The 26138-nt window shown below is 38.8% G+C and overlaps 1 protein-coding gene across 13 annotated transcripts in view; it reads left to right on the top strand.

The window, feature by feature from the left end:
- Nucleotides 1–26138, top strand: part of CUNH8orf48 (chromosome unknown C8orf48 homolog) — a 67462-nt gene that overhangs the window by 5749 nt on the left and 35575 nt on the right. For 5 of the 13 annotated variants that reach the window (XR_006169975.1, XR_006169978.1, XR_006169977.1 and 2 more), the window contains exons 4-8: nucleotides 5708–5940; nucleotides 8080–8232; nucleotides 9969–10059; nucleotides 20854–20933; nucleotides 21566–21670. Coding sequence is in view for 5 of the 13 variants with exons in the window: in XM_042824862.1 (XP_042680796.1) it covers nucleotides 5708–5940; nucleotides 8080–8232; nucleotides 9969–10059; nucleotides 20854–20912 (536 nt within the window). In the remaining 8 variants the exon portion in view is untranslated. Of the gene's footprint in view, nucleotides 1–5707; nucleotides 5941–8079; nucleotides 8233–9968; nucleotides 10060–20853; nucleotides 20934–21565; nucleotides 21671–22582; nucleotides 24821–26138 lie in introns of those variants that run through there. The other 8 variants (XM_042824862.1, XM_042824863.1, XM_042824864.1 and 5 more) reach the window with 4 other exon arrangements.

Raw genomic sequence — 26138 nt, 5'->3', positions numbered from 1 at the left:
GGAAGTACTGCTCAAATCTCTCTAAAAAGTGGGTCAGAGATACTATTTTTAATTTAAAAAAAAAAAAAAAAAAAAGAGCAAGAAAGTTGTGGTTGAGCAAGAAAAATGACTGAAGCAGGGTATCTTCCTTTGCATGTATGTGGGGAAAAATATCCAAAGTTTTGTAGGTCTGCTCTAAGACTGATAAACCAGGTCCAGGTACTCTGCATAGAAGCATCCTGAAACTCCCCATACACCACAGGGGAACATGCCCTGAGATCATTCTTATGCTTCTCTTAATTGCATAGCTCATTCACAACAGTGGTGACTCAGTGTTATGAGTTCCTAAGTCATCTTCAGCTTTTATCTTTCTATTATTGGGTTTCTTCATGGAGTCAAGTGTAAAGACAAGTAATGTACATTATTTTTAGTAGTGAGGCCTCTCCTGGTGAGCTATGCTGAGATAATCTTCCTAAAATACCTCAGAGTCTCATGATCATTTGATCGATAGGGAAACTGAAGAGAACCTGCTGAACTCAGATTCATTTAACAAATTATAAACAGCAATGTAGCATTAGGAATGTTTTAGGTCTCTACAGGGTTTTCCTTGAAAATTGATTGGCAAGACTTCATCCTCTGAATTCTGCTCAAAGAAACGTTCTGTCTTCAGCTTATGGGCTGTGGGCAGGTATAGGCAGGCTGGTGGCTGAGTCTTTTAGCTCGAGGTGATGTGTAAAATGATGCATTGCTCTCTATCTGTGCTCTCCCTGATCATCGAAGTAGTTCAGCACTCTGGGTGCAGCGTGCCTCCTCGCTCTGTCAATATGAAGGTTCGTGCTTAAGCTTCATTTGTATGAAAACAATGCTGGCACGCAGTGGACAGATTATCCCCAAATTATCATCATCGATATTTAGTCTACTTTTATTAGAAAAACAAAGTACACAGCTAACATACATACAGAATAAGCACAGCAGCTTCGGTATGCTGATACCTATGGATGTCTCCTCTTCTTTGGCTTAATTCAGCACTCAGTAGGCTCTGAGCCCTTATTATTTTATCAACTTGGTGTCATCTAAAGCATAATAGAAAATGAGATCTCCTAGTGCTCGGCTGCTGCACAGTTAATTCCCCTCTGTAAATTTAGCAAAATGAATGCTGTATGCACTGAATATGCATGTCACTTTTGAATTCATCTATGGGTAATAAAGCAAGAGTTTTTGTATCTTACTGTTGATACAGTTAAATGAGGAAAATCTTGCTTTGCATATAGGAATGCCCTGGAACATCAGTCTTGTTTTGCTAGATTTATTTATGGCTTATAAGAAGGAAAACCTTGATGCTTGCATCAGGAGAAGTGAGGAAGTTTTTACTGTAACTGTTGCTTTCTCTTCCTTGGACCTTTACTTCAGTTGTGTAGCAACTAGTTGTTAGAAAAATGCATCAAAAAACCCCACCCTATTCTTCTAAGTCTCCAAGTCTCTCAATTATTCTGAAGACAGTTAATCATCTTTGATATTTACTACAGGAAACCACAGTTCTTTGGTTCATGTATGTCTGAAAGTTCAGGTGGGGCTTTTTAACAGCCTGGCTTGCGCTCCTATTGAGAGATTCACACTTAAAGTAGCTTGTAAGATGTTTGTGTTAAGTGCTTTGCTTGTTGGGTTTTTTTTATGCAGTGTTACCACTGTACTGCTGCCAGCTAAAGTAAGAGTTTTGGTAGTGCATGTTGTTCAGAGGTACAGAAATGTTTGAGCAGAAGTAGGCAGCTCTGTGGCTGAAATACTAAAATGCAGGATGTCAGTCAATTTTGACAACTTAAAGTACTCTGCTTATTGTGGTACTGGTATCAACACTGGGAAATCTAAAGGTAAGAAAGTCTAGGGTAGATACAAATAGCTGCAGTTTGTGGTGTTTGGGTGAAAGGTGCTGGCATGTGTGCATAGGTGAGTGCACTGAGGGAAGCATAAGGATTTGTTTTTCTGTATTAATTTTTGCCAGTTGCCCAGCTATTTCTTTGAGTAGATCTAGTGTGTGTGTGCTTCGTGAACAAATTTCCAAGTGTCCTAGTGTGTAAATTGGCTCAGCAAATAGTGTAAGTAAAATAGTGAAATAGTAAAAGTATTTGTTAAAGTAGTAGTAGTTGCCTATAAAAACTGAGGAAGCTGTAACTATTGTGTTTGCAGGAGGGAGCAGGTACCCATTGGTCTTTGTTGGCTCGTTTTTAATCCTGTGCTTCTTGGCACTTCATCTTCCTGCTTGGTAACATGCACAAGGTGTGGGAATCCAGCAGGCTGAGGCCCTGGTGTTTCAGAGTTCTATCTTTTCATCCAACAATGTGTTAGAAAGCTTTGCTATTCAGTAGTAAAATAGCATTGATACAGGCCAAATGGGGAAATTCCAACCAGCAACGTCCGTGTGGGAATTGAGAAAGAGTTTCTCCTGAGAAATATGAATTCTGTGAGATTTTGTTGTTGGCTCTTATAATGATTGTTGAGTGGAAACTGAGGAAATCCTGCACTGTGCAGGAGAACATAGTTGGCTTTGAATTCATGTTTCTGTTAAATAGCTTGATTTATCAGATGGCTTATTATCAGTGTTATGCTATCTGAACAAATCTTTTGAAACTTATGCTTGCTGATTGGGCCATCAGTGTGTTAATCTGAATTGCTGTACTCTATGGCATGAATGCAATTTAGATAATTATGAGGATGTTATCTTGTCGATCTTACTGAGTAGTAATCAGTTACTGACTTTCACAATTATCTCTCCTTTATCCATTCCACATTTTTTCTTCTTATAGTAGAAGACTGTAGGCATATTGTTATTATTATGCTTTAGGTTTTTTCTACTTAATCAAAATTAGGCATCAAAGATAAAGGAAACCCAGGGAAACAGTAGGTTTCTTTCTTTTTTTTTTTTTTCCTCCATCACTTCTGTAGATTTAAAACCTTATCCTTAAAAATGTAGTTGCATACAGGAAGTAAAATCTATGTAGGTCATTTAGTTATAAGGCACGTGCCAGGTTTTATAATGTAGATGTGGAGATTATTTTATCTCCAGTGGTGAGATACTGACTGCTTTTATCAGAGCAGCTTGTTGGTTCAGTTTGTGCTTTACTTTCTAAACAGCCTGTGCTTTGTTAGCCTGTGTCTGTGTGATACATGGTTCTCATTTGATGTCTGTTCTGGTGTCTGGTTTTGTTCTTCTTAACACCTATCCCTTCCTTATCCTCCAAGGAAGATGGTATGGAATGCACGACTGGGGGCAATGAAGCATCAGCAAAGCATGCTTCTGGAACAATAATTGGCATTGGCAGGTATTCTCAATAGACAGATATACAATGACATTTAAATCTGCCCCCATGAATGGAGATTGAGCATTCAAGCATGTCTAGTCCAAAGATGGAAAAGAGAGAAAGACAAGAAATGGAACTGAAAACCAACTGGTTTCAACATGGGTCCTGTTGCATAAATCTCACTTCCTTCAGCGGAAGAACAGACAAACCTCTTTTACCTGAAAGAAAATCTGAAAGTCTAAATAGTTATTATGCAGTTAAAATACTCTTCTTTTTAATTCTGCTCCCTGAATTTAACTGTGTGCTTACTTCTCTTACCACTTTTGGTTCTTATTTCTGTAAAATTGTAGTCCTGGATCTTTGAACATTTCTATTCCCTTGGAGTTTATTTACTGATAAAGTTTAAATCTTCTTCTTCTCTTTGCTGGTGTCTCTTCTAATGTCTGTAGGTGTCTATGAGCAAATGGGTGGATGCCTGGCAGCACAATTAATGTGTGCATTGTTAGAAACCAGTTCTTCATTCAAGTGCACTTCGATGTGTCAGAAGAAACTTCACGGAATGAGTTAGTCTGGTATTAAGTTGTCACAAAGTATTCAGCAACCCCATGTATTTTACTTGGGCATTGAAGTTCTTGAGTTAGTATTTTTAATTGATTTTTTTTTTTTTTTTACCATCACAGTAATGTGTTCATTTTTTTATTCAATCTCTGTGCAACATAGGTGAATACGTATCTGTTTTTTAATATAGTTAAACCAAATACTGGTGCATGTCTTACATAGTTTTGCAAGGAAGATGATCTGATGGTGTTTACCTGTGCAAACTTTCACGATCCTCCCCAAGGAAAAAAAAATATTAAATTGTATTTTACAGTACCAGTGGTTCTTATTCATCCATCTATGAAGTATCACTGTGTCGTTAGTGAATTCGATACACCAGCTTGTAAGGAGGAATAAATTGCTGTATGATGATTGATTTTTGAACTGTGACAGTTGCACTTAAATCACACATTTTCCATGTCCATAAGGCAAAGCTTACTGATTTCCACTCTGCTTAGTCTTAACTGTGGATCCACTTAATCTTCATAAGGCTTGAGTGCATTTCTGAAGACATGCCTGGCTTCCTTATGAAATTCCACTGCCGTGGCTTGCCTGCTTCAGGTGCCATTAATCACAGCATTTTTAGGAAGTGTTTTATGTTTATGTTGTTCATTGTTGTAAAGACTTGTGTTATGGTTATGCCAAGGTGCATTTAAGTACAGTTTAAGTACATTTAATGAGTTTAATGACAGTGTGCTGGTTGTCACAGAAGCACCCTGAAATATGCAGTGCTTGTCCAGAAAAAGTAAAATTGAATCTAAGGAAAATTACTGACAATGAGTGGAACATGTAATAAGGAAAGACTGCTTAAGTGGTGTACTCTGCGTTTGAGTACTTAAGTCAAAACAAACCGCATTTGTAGTATTATGGTCTGCCTTCCTTTTGGCTGTCAGAGTGCAGCCCTGAAAAGGGAGTACTGTGTTAGCATTAGCTATATGCAGAGGCATCCATCAGACTTCTAGTAATGATTACTGTATTTGTTTGGATCCCTTGCTTCTCATTTCATTACAGACAGTCAAATATTTCACCGGGCTTCAGAAGTTGCATATAAAAAAACGAAATTAGTGTTATAAAGGTAGAGAAATAGAATTCCCTCTTTAAATAGTTGAAAAAATGGTATCTCTTAAGATCACGTAGTACAGCCCAGCGTCATTACGTGCTTAAGCTCATGAAATAATGAAATTGCAACATCAAAAAGCTTACTCGTGTTGGTTTCTGTATTGATTGGCTCTGTTTAAACAAGTGGAAAATCTCCCTCAAAGCATTGTGTGAAGTTTTAAATCCATCCTTGAATGCCCATCTGAAATGAAGTCTGTTTATTATTACACGTCATTGGCAAGGGAGGAGATAAGAGTGAAAGATCTTGTTTAAACAAGGTCGTATTAAAGTTTCTTAAAGGATCATTGAAGCTTGAGAGGAAAATACTTTCAAAATAATTGCATTTCCTCAGGAAAACAAAACAAAACAACAAAAAAACCCCCACAACTATGGGTTGTTTGAATTGTTTTCCAGAGTTCCTGCAATAGCCTCTGATTCAATACTTGAAAAGTAGTACTAGATTTACTAATAACTTTATGCAGTACCATTAGGTGGTATAAATCTTTAGGGTTCTTATCTTTTCTCTTTGGAGACTATTCAGAGGCATCTGTTATGTAAGTGCCTGCAGTTGTTATCCAGATTCTGGTTTAAATTGTTATTACTGTTATTACAGTCATTGCTTCCAGGCTTGACATTGGGTTTGTTTTTTATTAAATAGATAATATGAGGTTTCACAGGTAGAAGACCAGTAATTCTTTTTCTCTGTTGTAATAATTGACACTTTGTTTTGTTAACAGAAGTTACTGAGTTATCAGAGGAAGAACTGGATGCTCTCCAGTCTTTTTGCATCATTAAGATAAGGAGGGTGCTGCAGGAGCTGATCTCTGAGCAGGCAAGTGGTGGCAAGTCAAGAAAGCAGCAGCGTGGGTTCACATCAAAGGCATCAGAGGCAAGTGACTTGAACTGCATTGTTCCCCATCAGCTGATGAACAGAATCCGTCTCAGAAACATCCGGGAGACCATTAAACAGGTACTGCGTGTGATGGTAACAGTGGTGGTGATTTGGGATGATCAGTTACTGCAGTCCACTGTATGCCCCAGAAGCCTTGTTTTTTGGTTACATTTGCACTTGTTACTTATGGAAGTATTCTGTATATTGCTAGATTATGTAGCCTTGTTAGCTCTAGTATTGAAAGTATTTCAAAAGGCACAAGCCACCCCTTGCCCCCAGCTTTCCTCCCTTTAGATATTAGTAATATTGAAAATTAAAGCATGTCCAATAGGAACTTGGTTTCCTCAGTTCCTTTACTAAAAATCATTTACATCATCTTTATACAGTTTGATGCACTTTTCTTTTTCACCAGCCCAGTATATTCTCCCCCTCTGTCATGGGCAGATAGGCATTCTGACACAACTCTTCAACTCGGCATCTGCCCAGAGGGTTGAGGCTGGTAGTATTTGGCAGCGATACTTGCATTCTCACTTTGTGCATGTGGATGGATTGGAATATGTGCTTATAGCAGTCATCACCTACAGATGCCTTTACTCATAAATCTGGGCTTTGGCAAATGCCTGTGCCTTGCTTGAAATTGGTACAGAATGTCTGTATTTGCCAAAGTGCTTCTGATTTAAAAAAAAAAAAAAAAAGCTTTGAATATCAATTATGGTCATTTATTTTGCTTTCATTCTATCATATGTGCTGGTTTTAATCTGTTGCCATACAGCATAGCAAAAGTGACTGACATGTTACTCTGTTAGCTGGGTGAGCAGGATAGAATACTTTTAAGTCAGTTCTGGCATAATGATTCTTTGATGCTACCTGCTGAAATCTCAACCAAAATAAATAAGCAACCTACATTCTTTTATTCTATTAGCATTAACCAACCCACCATTCTGTAGAATTCTTGTTGCCTTTTCATTTGCACTACAGTGTAATAATGCATTTTTTAAGGAAAGTGAATTTGATTGCTATGTCTACTTCTGTGTTTATACCACCATGTAATAGCACTTTATGCAGAGGAAGAGAAATCAAGTTAGAATACAGAGGCTTGAGATGTGGGACATGCCTTAGGCCTATATAACAAGATGGAATCTCTGTAAATAAAATCAGATAAAAATTATTGATTATTCATAAACATATTGGGATTTGTGTAATGTTATTAAATATGCTCAAGGTTTCATGGAGAATAAACTAACAAATTAGTACCATTTATTTTTACAAAGAGAACTTCTAATAAAATTTTGTTTGTATTCTGCTTTAGAGTTGCGTGTAGATATTTGAACCAATTGCTTCAGAATTTATTTTCCTCTTAAAATTTGTAGAGATATTGTAACCTCCATGGCTTGTACTTGAGGCCTTATGTTTATTATCAAAGAGGTTCTCAACAACAGCTTTGTTACAGACAGGCTCTAGCATTGGCGGAATTATTGCTGATTAACAATTGCTGTTACTCAGTTGTGATGATCAAGTCTTTGTGCTCTTAGCTTGCTGAAAACATGGGATAAAACACATTCATTTAACTTAATTGAGCCTTCAGGAATTAATATATTAGCTGTTGTGGAAGGCTGGATATCGTGCACAGACTAGCTCTCTGGAACATTAATTACTCATCAAGCAAGAGTAACTAATGGCTGATGGTTCTCCTAATGTATTTGACACTAACAAAGTATGCAGAGATTACACTGGTGAAATTGAAGTTAATCCACCCATGACTTATCTACTTAAAGCATTTTGTTGGCTGGTAACTGCTCACAGACATGTTAATTTGCAGTCATAACTTTTTTTGACTATTATAGTTAAGGTAGAAGAAATCAGGACTGTGTACACAGCCTCAAGTGTCAGGGAAACTTTTCCTGTTACAGAAGAACTAGTGCAGTACAGTTCAGTACTGTGGTTCTGAGATACAGATAATTGTAAATGAAGCTGTCTATGTTATCAGTGCTGGAGAGGGCAATACGTGAGGAAAAGCAAATATATTTAGGGTGAAGGCTTTCAGACAGACTTAGCAAGATGACTTAGTAACAAAGACTATGGAATTATTTACAGCTGCCTACAAAAGAAAATATTTATCTTTAGATGCTGTCTATATCTGTATTTTTATTATTTTTAATGGAGTAGCCATCTTGCTGGGACAGACACTGCTCATTGCATCAAAGTCTCATCCTTCAGGTGACAGAAGCTCAAGTGCACAAATCTTCACTGTGCCCTGACTGTAAGAAGAAGAAAGCAGAGCTAGCCAAAATTACTTTTCTCAGACAGAAGAAGATACTAATGGAAAGAGCTCTGCTCCGCGAAAAATTGGAAGAACGGATTTACTCCAGAGTAAGCAAGTGTATCAGGTTTTTTTTGGTAACACTTTGGTACTTACTATAACTAAAGAATTCTTAAGCCAGATTTTGCCCTAGTTTATAGTAATGTAATCAAACTGATCTGAATGCAGTACAGTTTGTAATGGAACTTGGCTCCATGTTGTTATGAAGCCATGAGGCTAGCATGCTGATCAAGTAGTGTAAGCTTGCTTGATTTATATAAGCTGAAGGTCTTTTCCATGATGTCCTGCAAGTGTTTTGGGTACATTTTGATTAGTTGCCCGCAGTTTTTTTTGATGGATTATCCAAAACAAAATGGCAAATAACAAAATGATGTAGGAGTTAGCTCTTCTCATTCTCGTCTTTCTCCAAATCCTTTGCCTTAAGAACTGCTGAATAAGAACTGCAATGTGCAATGGATTTTATGGAGGCTGAGGCAGCTTGCTCCTTACAGTCTGCTTCTAAGGCTTTTTCTTAACCGTGACAGGGATGTGATTTTTTGTGGGTTTTTTTTGTGTGTCGCTTGAATATGATAACACTGGGGAAGTGAATGTGAAGAGAATTTGACTTTCTGCAAAGATACAGTCTGAATGCCAAAGTTTTCCTGTTACGCTATTCACAGAAGCATAGATACACTTGCTTTGTGTGTTCCAGGTATTTGTTGTTCTAAGTTGCAGTGATATCAGCTTCAGAGTAGAGCTTTTGCTTTTGTACCTGCCTGTGCATATTGATTTTTTTTTTGTGGTGATGTATGTTTTTGTTTTTTCCTCAAAATTGACTTAGTTTTGCCAGGTGACTGTCCCTTCTTCCCAGCTGAATATGGCAGAGGGAAAAAGTAAGGCCTTAATTAAAAATCTGTGGGAACTTAGAGAGCTGGAGGGGAAAACGTAGCTTTGCAGCAAGTCTTCTGTTCTCTTTTCAGAAATACTTTGTGTAATGTGTCACAGCCACATTCCTCTAAGAGTTCTGTGTTTCTGCATATACTGTGATAGACTCTGGAAATGACTGATCTTCACCATTCTCTGCAGATGTGGTGAAACTTCTTTAAAGTATTGTCTTCTCAATGCTAACATTCATGCATTATAGTTACACAATCTATTCCAGAAGGATTTTCTTTAATGTAAGCTGGAATTCATGGAGTCCCTGCCTGTTCTGTGGCTTCTTCAGGATGCTCTTTCTCAAGGAAGAGTTGTACCACTTCTTGATACAGAGTGAAACGGCAAGCAAGTTGTTTCTGAGCAAAGGATAGAAATGGCTCTCTGAAGCTTCAAAACTTTTTTGTGTTTGTGAGCAGATTGGGAATTAGTGGACTGTACCACACATTCCATTTTCTCCTAATAATGCCGGCCTCCTGATTTTTATTTTATTTTTTTTATCCATTATATCTGTAGTTGAAATTTGAGACTTCAGAAACCATTGGGGAGCAGCTGGGGTAGTGTATGAGCTCCACAGTACTATCGAGCTCTTTGTCATCTATGTTGGCAGCCATCCACAGAAGGTAGAAGTGATGTGTGGTCTCTAGTGACCAGCATAGCTTTCTGCTTACATGCTGTATGGGCCAGATCACTGGCCACGTTGGTCAGCAAAGTTTTTAAACAAGGTGCTTTAAAAATCCAGCAAAATTGTGATGATGGATACAGCCTACCTAGTTGTTCTTGAGGGACTGGATATAGTTTCCAGTGGCAGACCTATGATACAAGTACATGGAATCCAAAACCTAATAATTTTCATGTCCCCTTTTTATTTCAGGATGTGCTCACGCTTATAGGAGAAACACTCAGAAGCTTTCCTAAACTTTCAGAGGATCCCAGGAACTTATGGCAAAAGCTGAAAGGCAAAGGTCAGAAAACTTAAAGCCTGAAAAGAGTAAACAAAACTCAAGGACATAAAGTACTTGAAAAGTCTTCTGTGGGCAGCCACATACTGAATGCCAGCTCTTGCGGATGTAACTTGTTTTGTCAGTGATGAATTGGGTGGAGGTTTAATATTCTTGCAGGTGGAACCAGATATACCCAGTGTGCTGAGGTCTGGGTTATGATTCAACTTTACACTTCCTCAAATGCAAATATTGTATTGTAATCCAGCTAAGTTGGCTTTTCAAATTATGAAAGCCAGCATTTTCTGTTATTAGTCTGACAAGTGATGAGGTTTTTTTTTGTTTTATTATTACAATTTTTTTGTTAGGATTGCTTGTGAGATATCAGAACAGCTTCCATCCATAAGAAAAATGATTCTGTTTTCTAGAGCAGGGAGGTGTAATTATTGGGTTTCAGCTCAATCTTTGCCTACTGACTTGTGTTAAATTGGAAGTGAGAGTCCCAAATGAAGGAGAAAAAGCAGGTTGCAAAGTAACTGTACAAAGAAGTAAAATGAAATGGGGTATTTATAGAACTGAAATAATGAGGCTGTAACAGAAATTAATCTGTAACACTGAGGATGCCAACAGGACAAATGATAATAAATTAATCATAGACCCTGTCTAGGTTAGGTGTCTAGGAGGAGAAAATATAAGTTTAAAATGGCATACGGTATCAAATAATATTTTTGGCAGTTTTTTAATATACTTTGGAATTTGTTGTAATTTTACAATGGTTTTCAAGATGGCAAAGACTATCTTTAAAGAATGCACCTGGATGAAAGTTGAGTATTTGGTATGCATCCAAATGAAATGGCTGGGGAGCTCAATGGGTTAGACAACAAAATCATTATCTTCATTGTAGCCTAAAAAGGTACTTGCTGCTCTTTGAGTGCACCTTAGCTTTCTGATTATTGCTGACAGCAAGAGCTCATTGCATTGCTCATGTGGTGACCTTGTGGCCATTGGACTTTCATGAGTCACAGTTACTGACTCTCATCAGTCTCTGGTTTCTGTGTAGTTAGATCTCTTGAAGGCTGTGGAAATCTTGAAGGAATATCCTTATCTATAAACAGAGTGCATAAAGCATATTGCTGCTTAATAGTTCAGTTGCTTAATAGGAAAAATAGGATAACATTTCACTTTAAAAAAAAAAAAAAAAAAAAAAAAAAAAAAAACAAAACACCATTTTAGGACATGAATGTGAATTGTTGCAGTTATTTTGTATTTTATATCCTTTTAATTATTTTCTTAAATATGCTTATATTGTTTTTAAGAGTGCTGTTCAGCCTTTTGTTTTCATTTTCCTCAAGCCAGTGAAGAGCCTGAAAAGAAATGCTGGGCTATAGCTAGATAGACCCACCTATGTTAGCAGATACCTACATTCTGGTGCTTAAAAACCTGCCTTGAATGAACTGACCCTGAGCAGATTGAACCCCAAGTGAAAACATAATGCAACCCTAAATTCTTCAAAGCTAGTCCTCACTGCTTCCTTTGTGGTTTGTTCTGGTTTCTTGTAAGCCAGTGGGTTTTGTAGTCCATTGAATATTCCCTGAAAGGTGGCTTTAATTTTTAAATTGTCACTGCAGGTTATATAGCTACATACATAATGAGCAAGTTCCTGCTTGGTTTTTCACATTACTCTCTGATCCTTAGAAATGATTGAATCCCTTAAATCTCCTACCTTCTAATCTTTTAAGCCTATTCATTTTATATACACCATCTCTGCTCCTTATTTAGCTTTGGATTGCACTCTTGAATCTTGAGTTTCTCTTGAGTCTTTTGAAGTCTCTGGTGATCTGCATAGGCAAAAGGCATACAGTATTCCACAGTAATCTGTGTAGATCCTCATGAGGGATGTTACATACATAGACTGGTAATCAGGAATAATTCTTTGAAAATGTGTTTTTTGTTGTTGTTGTTGTTGCCAGTGAAAAAATCTTTCAGCCCTTACAAAAAGAATTTTGAGATTCTTGAAGATGGGCTGATTATTTCTTTAGGGGAAAAAAAGACATTTTGGTGTTTTGCTTTCAGTATGTAGATCTTTTTATGGGAATGCTGAAATATTTCTGTCCAACTCTTTCCTCAAACCTTTCTGTAAATGCATTGTTACGTGAGTTATGCATTACTATTTGGGCTTGGTGTTTGACAACAATTGTGTCTGTAAAGTAGGGCTCATGTTCCTATCTCACAGGCTGTACTGTTCTATGTTTGCATAAACGTCACAAAAGCAACTCAAGTAGCTCCTCTGAAAAAGTCAAAACCTATATTGCCTATGTCTGTTGCTTGCCTTTTCCTACTGCTCACTGCAGTTATTTCCTTTGACTCATTGACTGAATGCTTGTCTTGTGTTTTCCTGTAGCAGCTACTTAAGGACATGAAATGGAATGAATGATCTGGATATCTCAATTTATTTCATAATCCTGTAGTGTAAAAATCCTGTAGGATTATTTCATAATCCTGTAGAGTAGTGATCCAAAAACTCTGACATGGTGGCCAATAGAAAACAATGAAAGTAAATTGTCTCTGCTCATAGGAGCTTCCTCTCTTGCACCATCCTCAGCAGTAGATTTCTGTTTTGATCCAAAGAAGCACTGTAGAACTATGTTCCAATAAATATTAATTAATATGTAATGTAAAATATCCCTTGTTGGTACTTTCTGGGCATATAAAGAGTAATGTTGGATCAAGGGTGATTCATGTGTTAAACAGCTGTAGTACTGCAAGAAATTAATCTGCCTGCTGCTAGAAGTTCTGGAGATTTGCTTTCTAGCTTTCATGGTACACATAGTTGTGTTATGTCATCTAAGAAATTATTGGTGATGTAGAACAGATTATCTCTGAACTTTGCACTAACTTGGAAGGGTTTTTCATGTATGCATTGTTTTGTTTTATATATGCTGATTTCATGTTGTTATTCTTTATTATTGACTATGGATAAAATTATGTTCCTCCAATTACCATAGAAGTCAGTTTCTCATGGACTTTGGCAGTATGATTACCACTTTCACTCTCCTCGTGTTTCTCTGTAGGAAAGCTGGCATCTAAGCTCAGTCACTCTGTGGTCTTGTTCTCAACCATCTGTTGGGGCATGGGACTTCATACTTGTTTCTCCCCAAGGATAAACTGCCATCTCACAATAGTTTACTAACGCTCACCGAATAGAAATGAAGCTTCATTGTAATTAACTTGCCTGGATATGGATTTCCAGATACCTGTGCTTTAGTCACCTGCCAGGTTACACCACAGCACTGTGAAATACATACTCACTGAATGTTTGAAGTTGGGAGGTCATCGTATCCCTCGTGCAGGGCTATGTGGAGGAGGTGGGACCTGGTTCCACAGCTCCTGTAATGCTTATGTTAATCTTGCATCTTTAAAGCTGTATTAGAAAATGAAGAGCTTCAGGCTCCCTGGGGACCGCTGCCTTTTCGTAAATCCATCTCAGTCATAATTCTTTTGCATGACAAGAATTTCTTCAAGAATTTCTTGTTTTTTAAGCACAACCAATTTGATCAGGTTCCAAGAAGAGGGTCTGAAACCCTTTTGTTCGTACTGGGAGCTTGACAGCGCTTTGATCTGGTGCCGTTGAGGACAAGTTGCTGTTGGAAAGGATCATGTCTCACTGCAAAGCTGTTAAGTGACACAGGATGCAGATTCTTCTTCAGGAAAAATCTGAACTATCATTTTCTGTGCAGTTACTCTAAATCGTATATGTGGGTGTCAGGAAGAGTGCTTACAGCTCTGTATATTTAAATATACATGTGTTCTCCAAATTGTGATTTATTACTATTCAATATGATTTTCAGAAAATGACTTTGTCTTCGCTCAGTAAAAACTAACATAGATATAATACGTGCAAACTGTAACAGCATGCAACAGTTAGTGTTCTAAATACCACTGTTTAGAAAAAGTATAAATGAATTAGTGAGTAGTTATAAATCCTACAGATACTAAGTTAGCAGTCTTTTTATGCAACCAGCTAACTGTTCCTTTTTGCCATGCAACTGATTCTGGAGCTCTTTGCCTGCACCAGCAGCAATGTGATCTGTGTGAGAGGCTGGGAAATGAGGGGGAGCGTTTCCTTCTGTCAGTGAGGTACCAACTCCTGTCATTTGAGGGGTCTATAGAATTGGTCAAAATACCTTTAAAAAAAAAATAATTATCCAGCTTATGGGCATGGATATCCTTTGCTTATTTATTCCTTTATTTTGTAACAAAATAGTACTGTTTGTTCTCACATAGACTATCGTGTGATCCATAAATACGTTGTGAAGTATATCTGTAGCATCTAACAGATCCCTTTAGAATATTCTGTGAAAAATCATATCTTTAGTTGATCGCACTTTAAGAACATTTACATCCTTCATCTTGACATTTTTAAATAGAACATTTTTTTGCCTACAGAAGTTTACAGCATCATCACAGTATTATAGCTTGTTTAAAAATACATACAGCATCAGTGGTAATTGCAAGCAAGCTGTATACTTGAGCACGGATTTTGTTTGTAATTGTACATGTTTTATACCTGTTTAAACAATTACATATATTAGTATTACATCCACCACTTTGTTAGAAAATATTACTTATATGCTACTCACAATAGAGCTGTCATTTTTCTGAGACATATTGCAGGCTATGAAAATAGAAACACACCATTGTATAGTTTGGTTTAAAAATAATTACAAGCCCAATTGAAAAAAAGAGTTATGTTAGGCTTGCTGTTGATAAGATAGGTTCCATTAACATCGGATGTCCTTAATCCACTTGTGGTTGGAATGCCTCTAGCACCTCTCAGCACTGAATGATCAATGAAAGAAAACACTGACTGACCACTTGCAAGCAAACTCAGGGTTTGAGCCTGCATGCATCTGTCACTGAAGGCAAAGTTCTTCAGTTATAGGCTTGTGGGGCCAGGCTGTTGCTTGCTGAATATCTATGAATCTAATTTACTTAAGGTTACAACTGGATTTCAAAAACTTCAGGTGGATGATTGGATGAGTGCAAGGCAACACATCTCCATTGACTTGTTTCAGCTGTGTTGCGAGCATTAACCAAAATCTGACCTTTTGCCCCTCTGTGGGCTGATGGATTTTTGAAAAGACAGGAGTGACAGAGTTCAACTTTCTGTGTTAGTAATACAATAGAGATTAAAAATACACGTTTGTGTTGGTTTTACTTTGCACAAATGAGACTAAATATATAAATATATATAATAAAGCTGTAGGAAATCTCCAAACTGCTAACAACTCTTATAAATGAGATAAAAGAAGGATATATTTGCTTGGAAATTTCATAGTTGGCATTCTTTTTATTATTTCTAGGTAATGCAACAATATTTTGTTGGATCCTTTTTTCTTTTTCTCTATGAAATGAGTCCAGGCGTGCTTTGAAAAATGCTCCTTTCGTGGTCTTTCTGATATTCCTCTTGTGCTTTCTGCAGTTTTTTATCTCTGAGTTTCCACTTGTGAAAACAGTAGGTTACTAGGGATGTCATTATCAAAGAGAAAATAATAATCAGCACTACTATCAGTGCAATAGTGGATGAGAGGGACCCCTCTAGCTGCTTATTTTCAGTGTCTCTTGTTGTGTTTAATTTAGCAAAGTTCTCATATTCTGTTGAGGCCAGAAGTGTGGGTACAGCAACTTCTTTGAACTTGGGCCTCATTGGGATTCAGTAGCTTTTCTCACTCAGCCCAGATTAATGAAGAAGCACGACCTATGGCTCCCTTGTCACCTGTGACATTCATAAGACAGTTTTCTCCTCAGGTTCTCCAGGCATAGATGAGGCTCAGAAGTTCTGTTTGTTTTGGAAGCCAGATAGTGTGGGAATAACAGTAAGTGTCACAAAGCTAACAGCAAAGGTCATCTATATCCAGAGTTCTGAAGTCAGAAACCTTTGTGCACTGCTCTCTTTTTTAGTGAGAGGTGAGGGGAAGCTGCTTGCTTGACTGCCAGTTTGTGATCCTTTGTCTTTTTAAACAGATAATTGAAGAAAATGAATTAATTTTCCAGAAACATTGTGGTAGCAGAGCTTATCCTCAGGCTTAAAAACAAACAAACAAACAACCCACTGCAACAAGTGTAGTTTGTATCTTGCACGTGTGTTCAGCGAGGGTTTTTTTCCCCCCAAATATTCCTAAGAGATGTGAAATCAAAGGCAGATTTTTTTGCTGAGGGGTAGGCTTGGTTCTGCTAACATCATAGGCATTAACAAAAACAGCTACAAAGCAGCTCTGATGTTAATGAACAGGTTTCTTTTTTTATATTATTTTTCCCTCTTCTTTGATATTTGCTCTCACGCTTGGCTTGTCCAGAGAGGATTTTGGTTTGGGAATTTTGTCCTTGGTATTAGGAGATGTCCTTGCTGACTGCAAATCTGGAATCTAGAAAAATGACCTAGGTAAAAAAAATGACATAGGATTACTAGAGAGGTAAACTCCCCTACAGGCACTGAATTAATAATTCTGACACAATTTCACTTACATTTAAGTTTGGCTTTGATACATGCTATGTGTGACAAATCCTAAAATATATATATTCATCTGAGCACTTCTGAAGTTAAAAGAGCTGGTACAAGGAGGGGTTTACGTTGCCCTCTGCCCCTCATGGTAGCTCTCATCTTAAAGTTAAACCTAATGGGGAATAAGTCTGGCCCATTCTTACTGGTTTCTGCAGTGGCTCAGGGCAGTAGGTTTGGCCGAGGTTATTTTAATTTGAGGAGCTGTAAGCATTTTCAGAGCTATTTATTTCAAATAACAGATTGTTCTAAGCCCCCTCCATCCCATTCCCAAATGCTTTGAGGCCAAAATTAGGTTTCAAAGATCGTGCAGCATAACTGTTTGGGGATGCTCTATTTGATAGGATGCAATTGTAATTCATCCTCTTTATCAAAAATCTGTGGCTCATCCCACTCAGGCTAGCAGAGAACTGAGAGTCTCTTTTGCTAATTAGCAGAGTTTTCAGCAGCACATTCTTGTTAGTAATAAAGACTGTTTACTATAAATTAGTATTCTGTTGATGTTAAAAGATGTAAATGAGCAGTTCTTGCCAGTTTGGAACAATATGTTCACACAGTCAAAAATAAATGCTGATTTTTAAAGAAAGTTTAACAGCCAGATTATACTGTTGTTTAGGACAAAAAATACGTGTTTGTAAAGCTGATTGAAAGCTTTTCATTTAAGAAAGCAAGTGCAACAGACCATAACTTTAATGAATGTCTACATGTTGTATTACTGACAAGGGGTATATAAGGAGATTATGAGCAATAGAATATTTTAGTGCTACCTTGTTATGTATTCAGCAGCTTTCTCAGGTAGCCTGAAGAAATAGCAAGAAAATAAGAAACTGAGTAAATGCCCTTGTGTTTGATGAAGTAGCTGGGTCCACCACCTACACGGAAGTCCAAGAGGGTGGAATGTCTCAGCACTAATGAAAATCAGATGATGATGTACTTGCCTGAATCTGTGTTTCATCTCATCTGTATCCACAGCTATCAGATTCCTACAGGGAAGAAGTGCAGTCATTAGACATCAGGTACTGCACAGTACTGTTCCAGAGATGTGGCTGGGTGTTAACTGTAATTCCATTTCAGAATCCAATACACATCTTTAAAAATCAAAGCAGTTTTGTTTTGTTTTTGAGGTCTGCAAAGTATTACTTGGGCCTAACCTGCATTTGGGGAGAAGGAGGCTGCATTTATGGACGAATCCCTGCTTCAGAACATATTGACTAAGGGTACAGTTTTGTGGTTCTTCTGTGCCATGAGTGACTGTGACCGAACCCATCAGTATCTGCCAGTAATACAAAATCATTAAGGCTGGAAAAGACCTCTAAGATCATCTGATCCAACTGTCAAGCCATTTTCACTAACCCTGTCCCTTGTGCTGTATCTACACATTTCTTGAAAACTTCTGGCAACGGTGACTCTACTGCCTCCCTAGGCAGCCTGTGCCAGTGCCTCTCCAGTCCTTCTGAGAATTTTCCTGATATCCAACCTGAACATCCCCAGTGCAATTTGAGGCCATTATCTGTTCTATCACTAATTACCTGAGAAAAGAAGCTGACCCTCCCCACCCCCACAGTCTCCTTTCAGGGAGTTGTAGGGAGTGGTAAGGTCTCCCCTCAGCCTTCTCTTTTCCTGACTAAATAATCCCATTTCCCTTAGCCTCTACGTTACATCTGTGCTCCACATAGCTTTGTTGCCCTTCTGTGGATGTGCTCCAGGGCCTCAATGGTTTTCTTGCAGTGAGGGGCCTGGTACCGAATATAGTACTTGAGATGTGGCCTCACCAGAGCTGCGTACAAGGGTATAGTCACGTCCCTGCTCCTGCTGGCTGCACTATTTCTGATACAAACTGGAATGCCATTGGCATTCTTGGCCACTTGGGCACACTTGTGACTCCTGTTCAGCTGGCTGTCAATTAACAGCCCAGGTCCTTTTTTTCTATACAGTTTGCTAGTCACTCTGCCCCACGTGGTCATAGAAGGAGAGGAGGGTGGTCGAGCAGGACCCGAATCTATGCTGGCTAGACCTGATCCTCTGGATCACACATACTTTGTCATATCATTCAAGATACTGTTCCATGACCTTTCCCAATACTGAGGTCAGGCTGACCAGTCTATAGTTCCTTCTTCCAATGATTTATGTAGTCAGGAATCACATTTGCCTTGTTTCCTGGAACCTCCCCAGTTGACTAGGACTGTCTTGGCAACCACTTCTTCCAGCTAGTTTAGCACCCTTGAGTGGATCCCATATGGCCATATGGACTTGTGACAGTCCAGGTAGAGTAGCAGGTTGCTAACTGTTTCCTCTACAACTATGAGGGGTTTATTTTGCTCCCCATCCTATCTTCCAGCTCAGGAGGTAATAAGTGCTAACTCTCCTTTTTTGTTTATTTTATTTTTTAAACTTGTTGGGATCAAAGATTGCTTTACCTCATTCCTTGATATTATTATATTTTTCTCCCAATGAAAGCTGTAGTGTCATTGAGAGCCTCACACTCTGCAGTAACGTGCTGTATCTGAATCAGAAAAAAATACAGGGATGAAAAACTGAGCTTTTTTAATCCACTGTTGTATTTTCTGTCATGAATGCAAGAAACTCAGAGAGGTGGGAAGTAGGATTTCTTTCAAGCCAGCACACTGCCCAAACTGGTTTTGAGCTTTCACAACAGCACTAGCTGTTGTGATGTCACCTGGTTTGAACAATGACTGAATAACATGACAGTTTGTATGCCTGGCATAACTTCTTCAAAATCTTGCAGATGTAAGAGGAGTCTTAATCTTCACTTGTACTGGCTGAAGGCCTCCTCCCTAATCAAATTGGTAGAGTCCTAAACTAGTAAGGGCTGGAGAACTGTGAAGATTGGGGCATGGTGAGGCTGGAGAAATGGGTAGAGGGGAAGTAACACAAAGTTTAACGAGGGGAAATGCAAAGACATGATCCTGGAGAGGAATAACCTTATGCAAAGTGTGCGTTGATGGCCACCCAGCTAGGAAGCAGTTTTGCAGAGCCTGGGGACCTGGGGTTCTGGTGGATACCTAGCTGAACGTGAACCAGCTGCATGCTCAAGGGCACCCTGAGATGCATTATAAAGAGCATCTCCAGCAACCTGAGAAGATGGTTATTCACTTCTACACAGCACTGGAGAGACAACAGTAGCAGCAGTGGTAAATGTCATAGCATAGCTCACATTACAGTATCTGAGACTTTGGTTTCTGAAAAAGAGTCAAGCCTCTAGCATTATGTTTAAGTTTAGAGAGGACTGTTCACATTAACTGTAATAGTTGTATTAAGTACACACTGAATGCATGGTTCAAGTTTCCAACAACTGAAGACTCATTGTCTGCATGTTCTCTTGAGGAAATTTTCCATTAAAAAATACCCAAAGCATTCTTCAGTATCTATGCTCTGATTTAAATCAAACAGAGATTAAATTGTTCTTACATTGTTGGGTTGTTTGCATGTGTGAGTCATAAGTCTACAGTGTGTTTTGTCTGAGAATTATAAATATGCAAACTAGTATCTGAGGAATTTCCATTAACATTTAATAGCATATATTAGAATGGTTCAGGTATTTACAAAAGAAAAAAAAGTGATTTTTGGCCAGGAACAAACAGTGAACTGGGTTTGTTTGAACAAACTTTTAATGCTTTTAATGAAAGCATGTTAAAATATCTGTAAGCTAATTACATGGGTTTTGTCCTCACCTAGACACGTGCGTTGGCACTATGGCTCATATTTCCATATCTTTGTGTCTTAGCAAGCTAATATGTGATGTAAAGCAAAAGTTGCTATAAGCTCAGAAGGACAAAATTTGCTCCTCGTTTTGTAATGTCCACGAGACAGCCGTTGCCTTTTGTTTGGTTTTCCAAGCTTGATTTCTGAAGGTTACATGCAACTTACAGGGGAGAAATGAAGGGCAAATTAGTGACAAATTAATCTCAAGTGTTCTTGTGGTTATTGGTGTCTGTCAAATGCTGAGTTATGAAAAGAAGAAAGAATGTTGATCATCAGCTTTTTTTTATTTCACTGAGAATCCTTGCCACTTTATGTGGGCAAAACTTACCTCTCTGAAAGTGATTTGGTAATGAATAATGTTGTCACTTGTGTTGTTAATGAAAAGAATAATGAGAACTTATACTGAATCCTTAAAAGCACATAAATTCACAATGCTCATTTGGAGGCCAGACTTGCACTTGTATGGAGTTTTAGTTGCCAATGTTTTTTTTCTTTTTTTCCTGTCTGGATAACTGTTTTCTGATTCTTTGTTTCAGCTGAAGGAATGACTGCGTTCTGTGAACATCTGAAATCATCAGCTTTATTGAAAGAATGAGGACCAGAAATTTTAAGTGAGGTACTGCAGTTTTGCTGTTTTAGTAGGAAGCCAATTGTTAATCTTCAGGTTAAGTCAGACTTCTTTCCTGTGACTTTTTGGTTTTATTCACAGAGGAAGAAAGGCTGATAAGCACATGTAAACCAGCAGAAAGCGAGGCGATGTTATGATACTGTTCTCAAGGGAACAGAAAAGCATCTTTTCAAAGATCACTGACCTGAAACTATAAACTTACTCCTTTTTGAATTAATATCAAAAATCTCTTTGATTCCAGGAGGAGGAGAATCTTTGGTTTCTATCTTGTGTGTCTCTTTCATGTACTCAAGCATTCAGAGCATTTTCAAATCAAATGCTGAATTCCTTCTAGCATTTCTATCATCTTTATTAAGTACTGGCTTTTTAATGTAGTTTTCGGCTTGTTTTCTTTCTGCCTTCAACTTATAAATTTTTTGCTGCCTTTCAAATTGTATCTTCTGTTTTTATTGCATTACAGAAGATTGTGCTTCCTCTCTCCATATTTGCATCTTTTTGATGTGAAAACATTTGTATGAAATGTATCCATCATATACTAAACCTGATATGTAAATGATTCTTTTCCTTCAGAGCTAGAGTAGCAAGGCAATCTACTAATACATTTGTGCACAAAATTGCAGATGAAAGCTGGAGTGGGAGTGAGAGCAAATGAAAGCAGAGATGAGGGAGGAAGGAATGGGAGAACAGCAGAAGGGAGGAAGGACTTCAGAAAGTGAAGTGTAGCAGTAAGTTGCTACTTCTTTTTCACTACATCATCTGTAAACTTCTATATAAGAACAAGGGACAGATTTCATGGGTATTTTAAGTATGTAAATAAGACCGCCGAAGACATTTGACACTTTTTGCATTATCTAACTGGACAAGAGGAATGACTTAGAAGTAAAAGAGGGGAAATTTAGGTAAGATGTTAGGGAGAAGTTTATTCAGAAGGTGGTGAAGCACTGGCAGTGCTGCCCAGGGAAGCTGTGGGTGCCCCACGCATGGAGGCATTTAAGGCCAGGCTGGATGGGGACCTGGGCAGACTGATATGGTGGGTGGCAATCCTGCCTGTGGAGGGGATATGAACTGGATGATCTTCAAGGTCCTCACCAACCTAAGCCACTGTATGATTCTTTGATTTTCAAAATGCTCAAACATACCAGTGCAGATCTGTCTTTATCTTTGAATGCTTAAAATACATTTGGAAATCTTGAGGTTTCAAGTCTGATCAGATTTCAGCTGAGAGCCAGCTTGGTTTCATAATTCCCAGGTTCTGTGCACTTAGGGTATGGGCTTAAATAATAAAGATTGGGTTGCTGCAGCACAGCAGCATACTTCAGGTGTGTATATAACACATTGCTGGATTTGTAAGAGTTAAGCACCATAGATTTATTGGAGTGATCCTAAAATGAAACAACTTTTTTTTGTTGTTGTTAGTCTTCCTTGTAAATCTAAAAACAAAATCCAAATTTGATCTGTATTAGATATTTACACTGAATCATTCCTCAGAAACTTAATTTGCTGATACCCTTACTATTACATGCAGTGAGATAACAGGCAGCTTCAATGCAAATTTAAACAAGTCGGTCTGTTTTTTAATTAAGGGTATAAACTTCTGCCCCTGTCTTTTACAATGCTTTACCCAATTTTTATCCTAGTGAGCAAGAAAACTCTGCTTTTAACAGTTGTTCAGCCTGCTCTGTCTTCATCTTTGAAAAGATGCTTTTGTGTTCACTTGGAATACGGTGTAAGTTTTTTTGACTATCTTTTGGTTTTGAAGTTTCCTCCTTACCGATGCAAGAGGAGGAAAAGATTGCAAGTTTTGGAAGCACTTGCATCACCTCATTCCAGCATTGATCAGATCTGTAAATCAACAGAAGGTTTAATCTTGTTCCTGTAAAAGGAATGATGTCTACTGGGATTCTGATTCTCCTTAAAGCTGCAAAAGGCTTTGATAACTTTGAGGGATAGACTGTGTATGACAAAAACAACTTTAGTGCAGATCCTGATACCATCTTACCTCTGCACTGAGAGATGCTGAGCAAAACAGCCTCTGCTGATTTGGATGGAAGCTGCAGGCTGTAAGCTTTGCTTAGGATGTTTGCTTTTGAGTTATTCCGGAACAACCGACGTGGGCAGGTGCCTGTGCTTAATGTGGACTGTAAATGTGACATACTATTTTCTTGGGCATTCAGTTTATAAGAACCCATATGGAACTACTTCTGCTTTTTTTTTTTTTAATGTTTTAATTTTAATTAAGTCATTGCTGAAGAGTAGGGCAGTTGAAGCAACAGACTCGTAACACTTGAGCTCTCTCCGAAATTGATACTTATCCCACTGGTTTGATTACCTCCTCCTCATGATAGTGTAACACACTCACTTAGTATAACTATGATTTGATAAATGCCAGTGTCTGTTCAGGTGTGATTACAGCCTTCTTGTAACTGCACGTTTTTGCAAATACTGCTTTCTGTGCCTGCACAATTCAAATCCTTGTGGAAGCTACCGATGCCTGTTACCATTAAGAAACTGCAGCTAAATCATGCTGTAGATGGAATGCTTGCCAAATTCCCATCTCAAATCAGTGCTAGCTAGATGTACTTGGTTCAGCTATATAGTGGGGTAAAGAAAGTTTATCATCCTGATCGATGAAATCTTAGTATAACATTTTTAGGGTAGATTTGAAACTGAGTATTAGAAGCTCCCAATTGGCATGGGCTGACTGAGGCTTATGAATGCTGCAATAAAACATGTTGGGAAGAGACATACATGGTCTCAGCCTTTTCAAGTGCTCATATGTGGGGAAGGGGTTGGAATGTACTTTTTTGGGTTTGAATTTGAAAAGCAGTGCTGTATCATAGTGCTGTTCTCTAAACAGTTGAGCAGATCTGTTCCTTTGTGATGTTCATTCAGAACTAGTTTTTTCAAAATGCAGTGAAACCTACGTCAAGATTTCTTTTCTCTAGACAGCACACAACATTCCTCTTCTCAGAGGATGGATTTTCCAGATAAGACACTCTCTGGTTTTCCTTAAAAAATAAAGGAGCCATCTTCTATTGCCAGCTGTAAAATGTATCCTACTAAAAAAAAATGCTTTATTTTCCCTTTGAGATTTTTTTTTGTGCTTACTTTTTTTCTAATTTAGTTGGTATTCATTTCTTTTGCACAACATTCTTCCCTGTTCTTCCCAAACACCCTTCAAAACTCAGGGCAGTCACAGCCTGTGACTTAGAGAGGCAACCTGTAAATTCTACCATTAGTTTGTATTTTAAATGTTATTATGTGAAAACACAAATCTTGAAGTACAACCAATTCCTTAGTCCACACTGATGCTTCAACTTTGTGATTTTTCTATTTGTCTGTTTCTGAGATCAATCTGTTCTTATGCTCTGTTTTACATTTTTTTTGAGTCAGAGCAAATACTCACCAGTGCAGGTCCAAGCAGACTGTTTAACTGTTCTTTTGAATCCCAGGATAAGTGAAAATTTGAAAACAGTTTAGGGCTGAATTCAAATGAACAAAGTCCTAAGAAGCTTTGTAAAATAGGATTTGAAAACAATCAGTAGGCTTTTCATTACAGCCTCATTTTCTTTGCAGGTGAAGGAAGATTCTGATTCTGGGCTAATTGGTTGTGAAAAGAAGATGAACAAATGAAATCTGTTTATTTTTTATCCCTCTCTTGCCTCATTTTTTAATCTTCTCATTTTTTTCTGTTTCCCTACTGCTGGCAAGGAATGCAATTACGGATGGGACACTTTACAGCCTTTCTATCAAATCTGCCAAGATTGAAACTCCCGCAGGGATAACATTTTTTTAAATGTACCGAAGAGCAGGAGATTGTTTGAACATTCAAATGTTCATCCAACTCATTTGAAAAGAAAACTCTTCTCCTTCCAGCCAGTGTGCCTGTTCTTGATGGATAGCTCCAGTCTAGAACTACAACATATTCAGCATTCTGGGGATTTTATCTTTGAAATTGTGCAAGAGAAATACCAAGTTAAAGGGTGGGAGGAAGCAGAGGGGGAGAGAGGGGGAGTGATGAATGTCATTTGTGATGCAGCTACTTGGTACATTTCTGGAATAAGATCACATTTATTTCCCCACGACACGGACTGGGACAGTCTCTGTTGAAACAGAGTTCTAGATAAGCAGTGAGCACCCTTCTTCTCTGCTGCCCTCTTCTCCCCTTTCCCAGAATTAAAGCACAGGTGCTTTGTCTTTTGGGCAAAAAGAGCCAGCTTGTGGTCAGCTGGTGCCTGCACTGAGCCTAAAGGAGTAGGCAGTGGGAGAAAAGGGAATAAAGACTTCCTTTAGGCACTCAACGCTTATTAGTGTACATTGACTTTTGCTTTAGCTTGAAATCACATCCCAAACTAGGGGCAAGTTATGTGAAATGCATTTGAGGTAACACATTAGAGGCAGCGAGTGCAGTGCTTTAACTGTGAGTGGGAGGGGATGCAGGGCACCGAGGGGGACCCTTCGTGTAGGTTGCAGGGTTTGGTCTGCGTGCACTGCAAGATGTACTGACCCGGTGTGGGCACGGAGGGCGAGGAGCAGGCACGTCTTGTAGGTGAGCAAAGGGCCGGGGCTCCTGGGGCTGCAGGCGAACAAAGAGGCTGGGGGTCTTGAGCCGTGCTCCTGCAGCTCTGGATGCTGTGCTGCACAGTGCTGTGCCGTGCCAGCTCCGCATGCCGGTACCGCGGTGCCGTGCCATGCCAACCCTTCACGCTTGGGTACCGGCCATGCTGTGCCAGCCCTGTGCTCCGGGTGCCGCACCGTGCCGGCCCCACGTGCCAAGCACCGCACCGTGCTGTCCGGTGGGAGGCTGCGGAGGGCTGAGCCGGATGCAGCTGCTCTCCAAGGCACCTGCCTGCCCAGCCAGGCAAGAAGCACGTCTGCAGCGGGCAGTTTCATTGCTCAGGCTTTCATTGCTGCCGTGTTTTGCACCCCATAATGGGAAAATCAGCTTTATCGGGAAAACAGCTCATTCTCTGGATTCCCTCTGAAAGACGCCTTCTGCATAATGTGGAAGGAAGGAAGGCTTTTGACTTTGTTCATTTTAAAAAAGATTGCAACGCCTGCCCCCTCCTCCCTCCTCTTCCTAACGAGACTCTGGTTCCGCACAAAGGATTTATCATAGCCATGCAGCACTCACCTTCTCCGGCCACATCTTCCTCAGCCTGCTGGGCTACTTTCAGAGGGGGAGCGCCAGCA

Source organism: Centrocercus urophasianus, unplaced genomic scaffold (assembly GCF_019232065.1).
Source record: "Centrocercus urophasianus isolate 14NV4802_14NV808 unplaced genomic scaffold, USGS_Curo_1.0 seq_24, whole genome shotgun sequence".
Classification (NCBI taxonomy): Eukaryota; Metazoa; Chordata; class Aves; order Galliformes; family Phasianidae; genus Centrocercus; species Centrocercus urophasianus.
The sequence above is the reverse complement of the archived record's forward strand: the minus strand, read 5'-3'. Positions and strand labels throughout refer to the sequence as shown.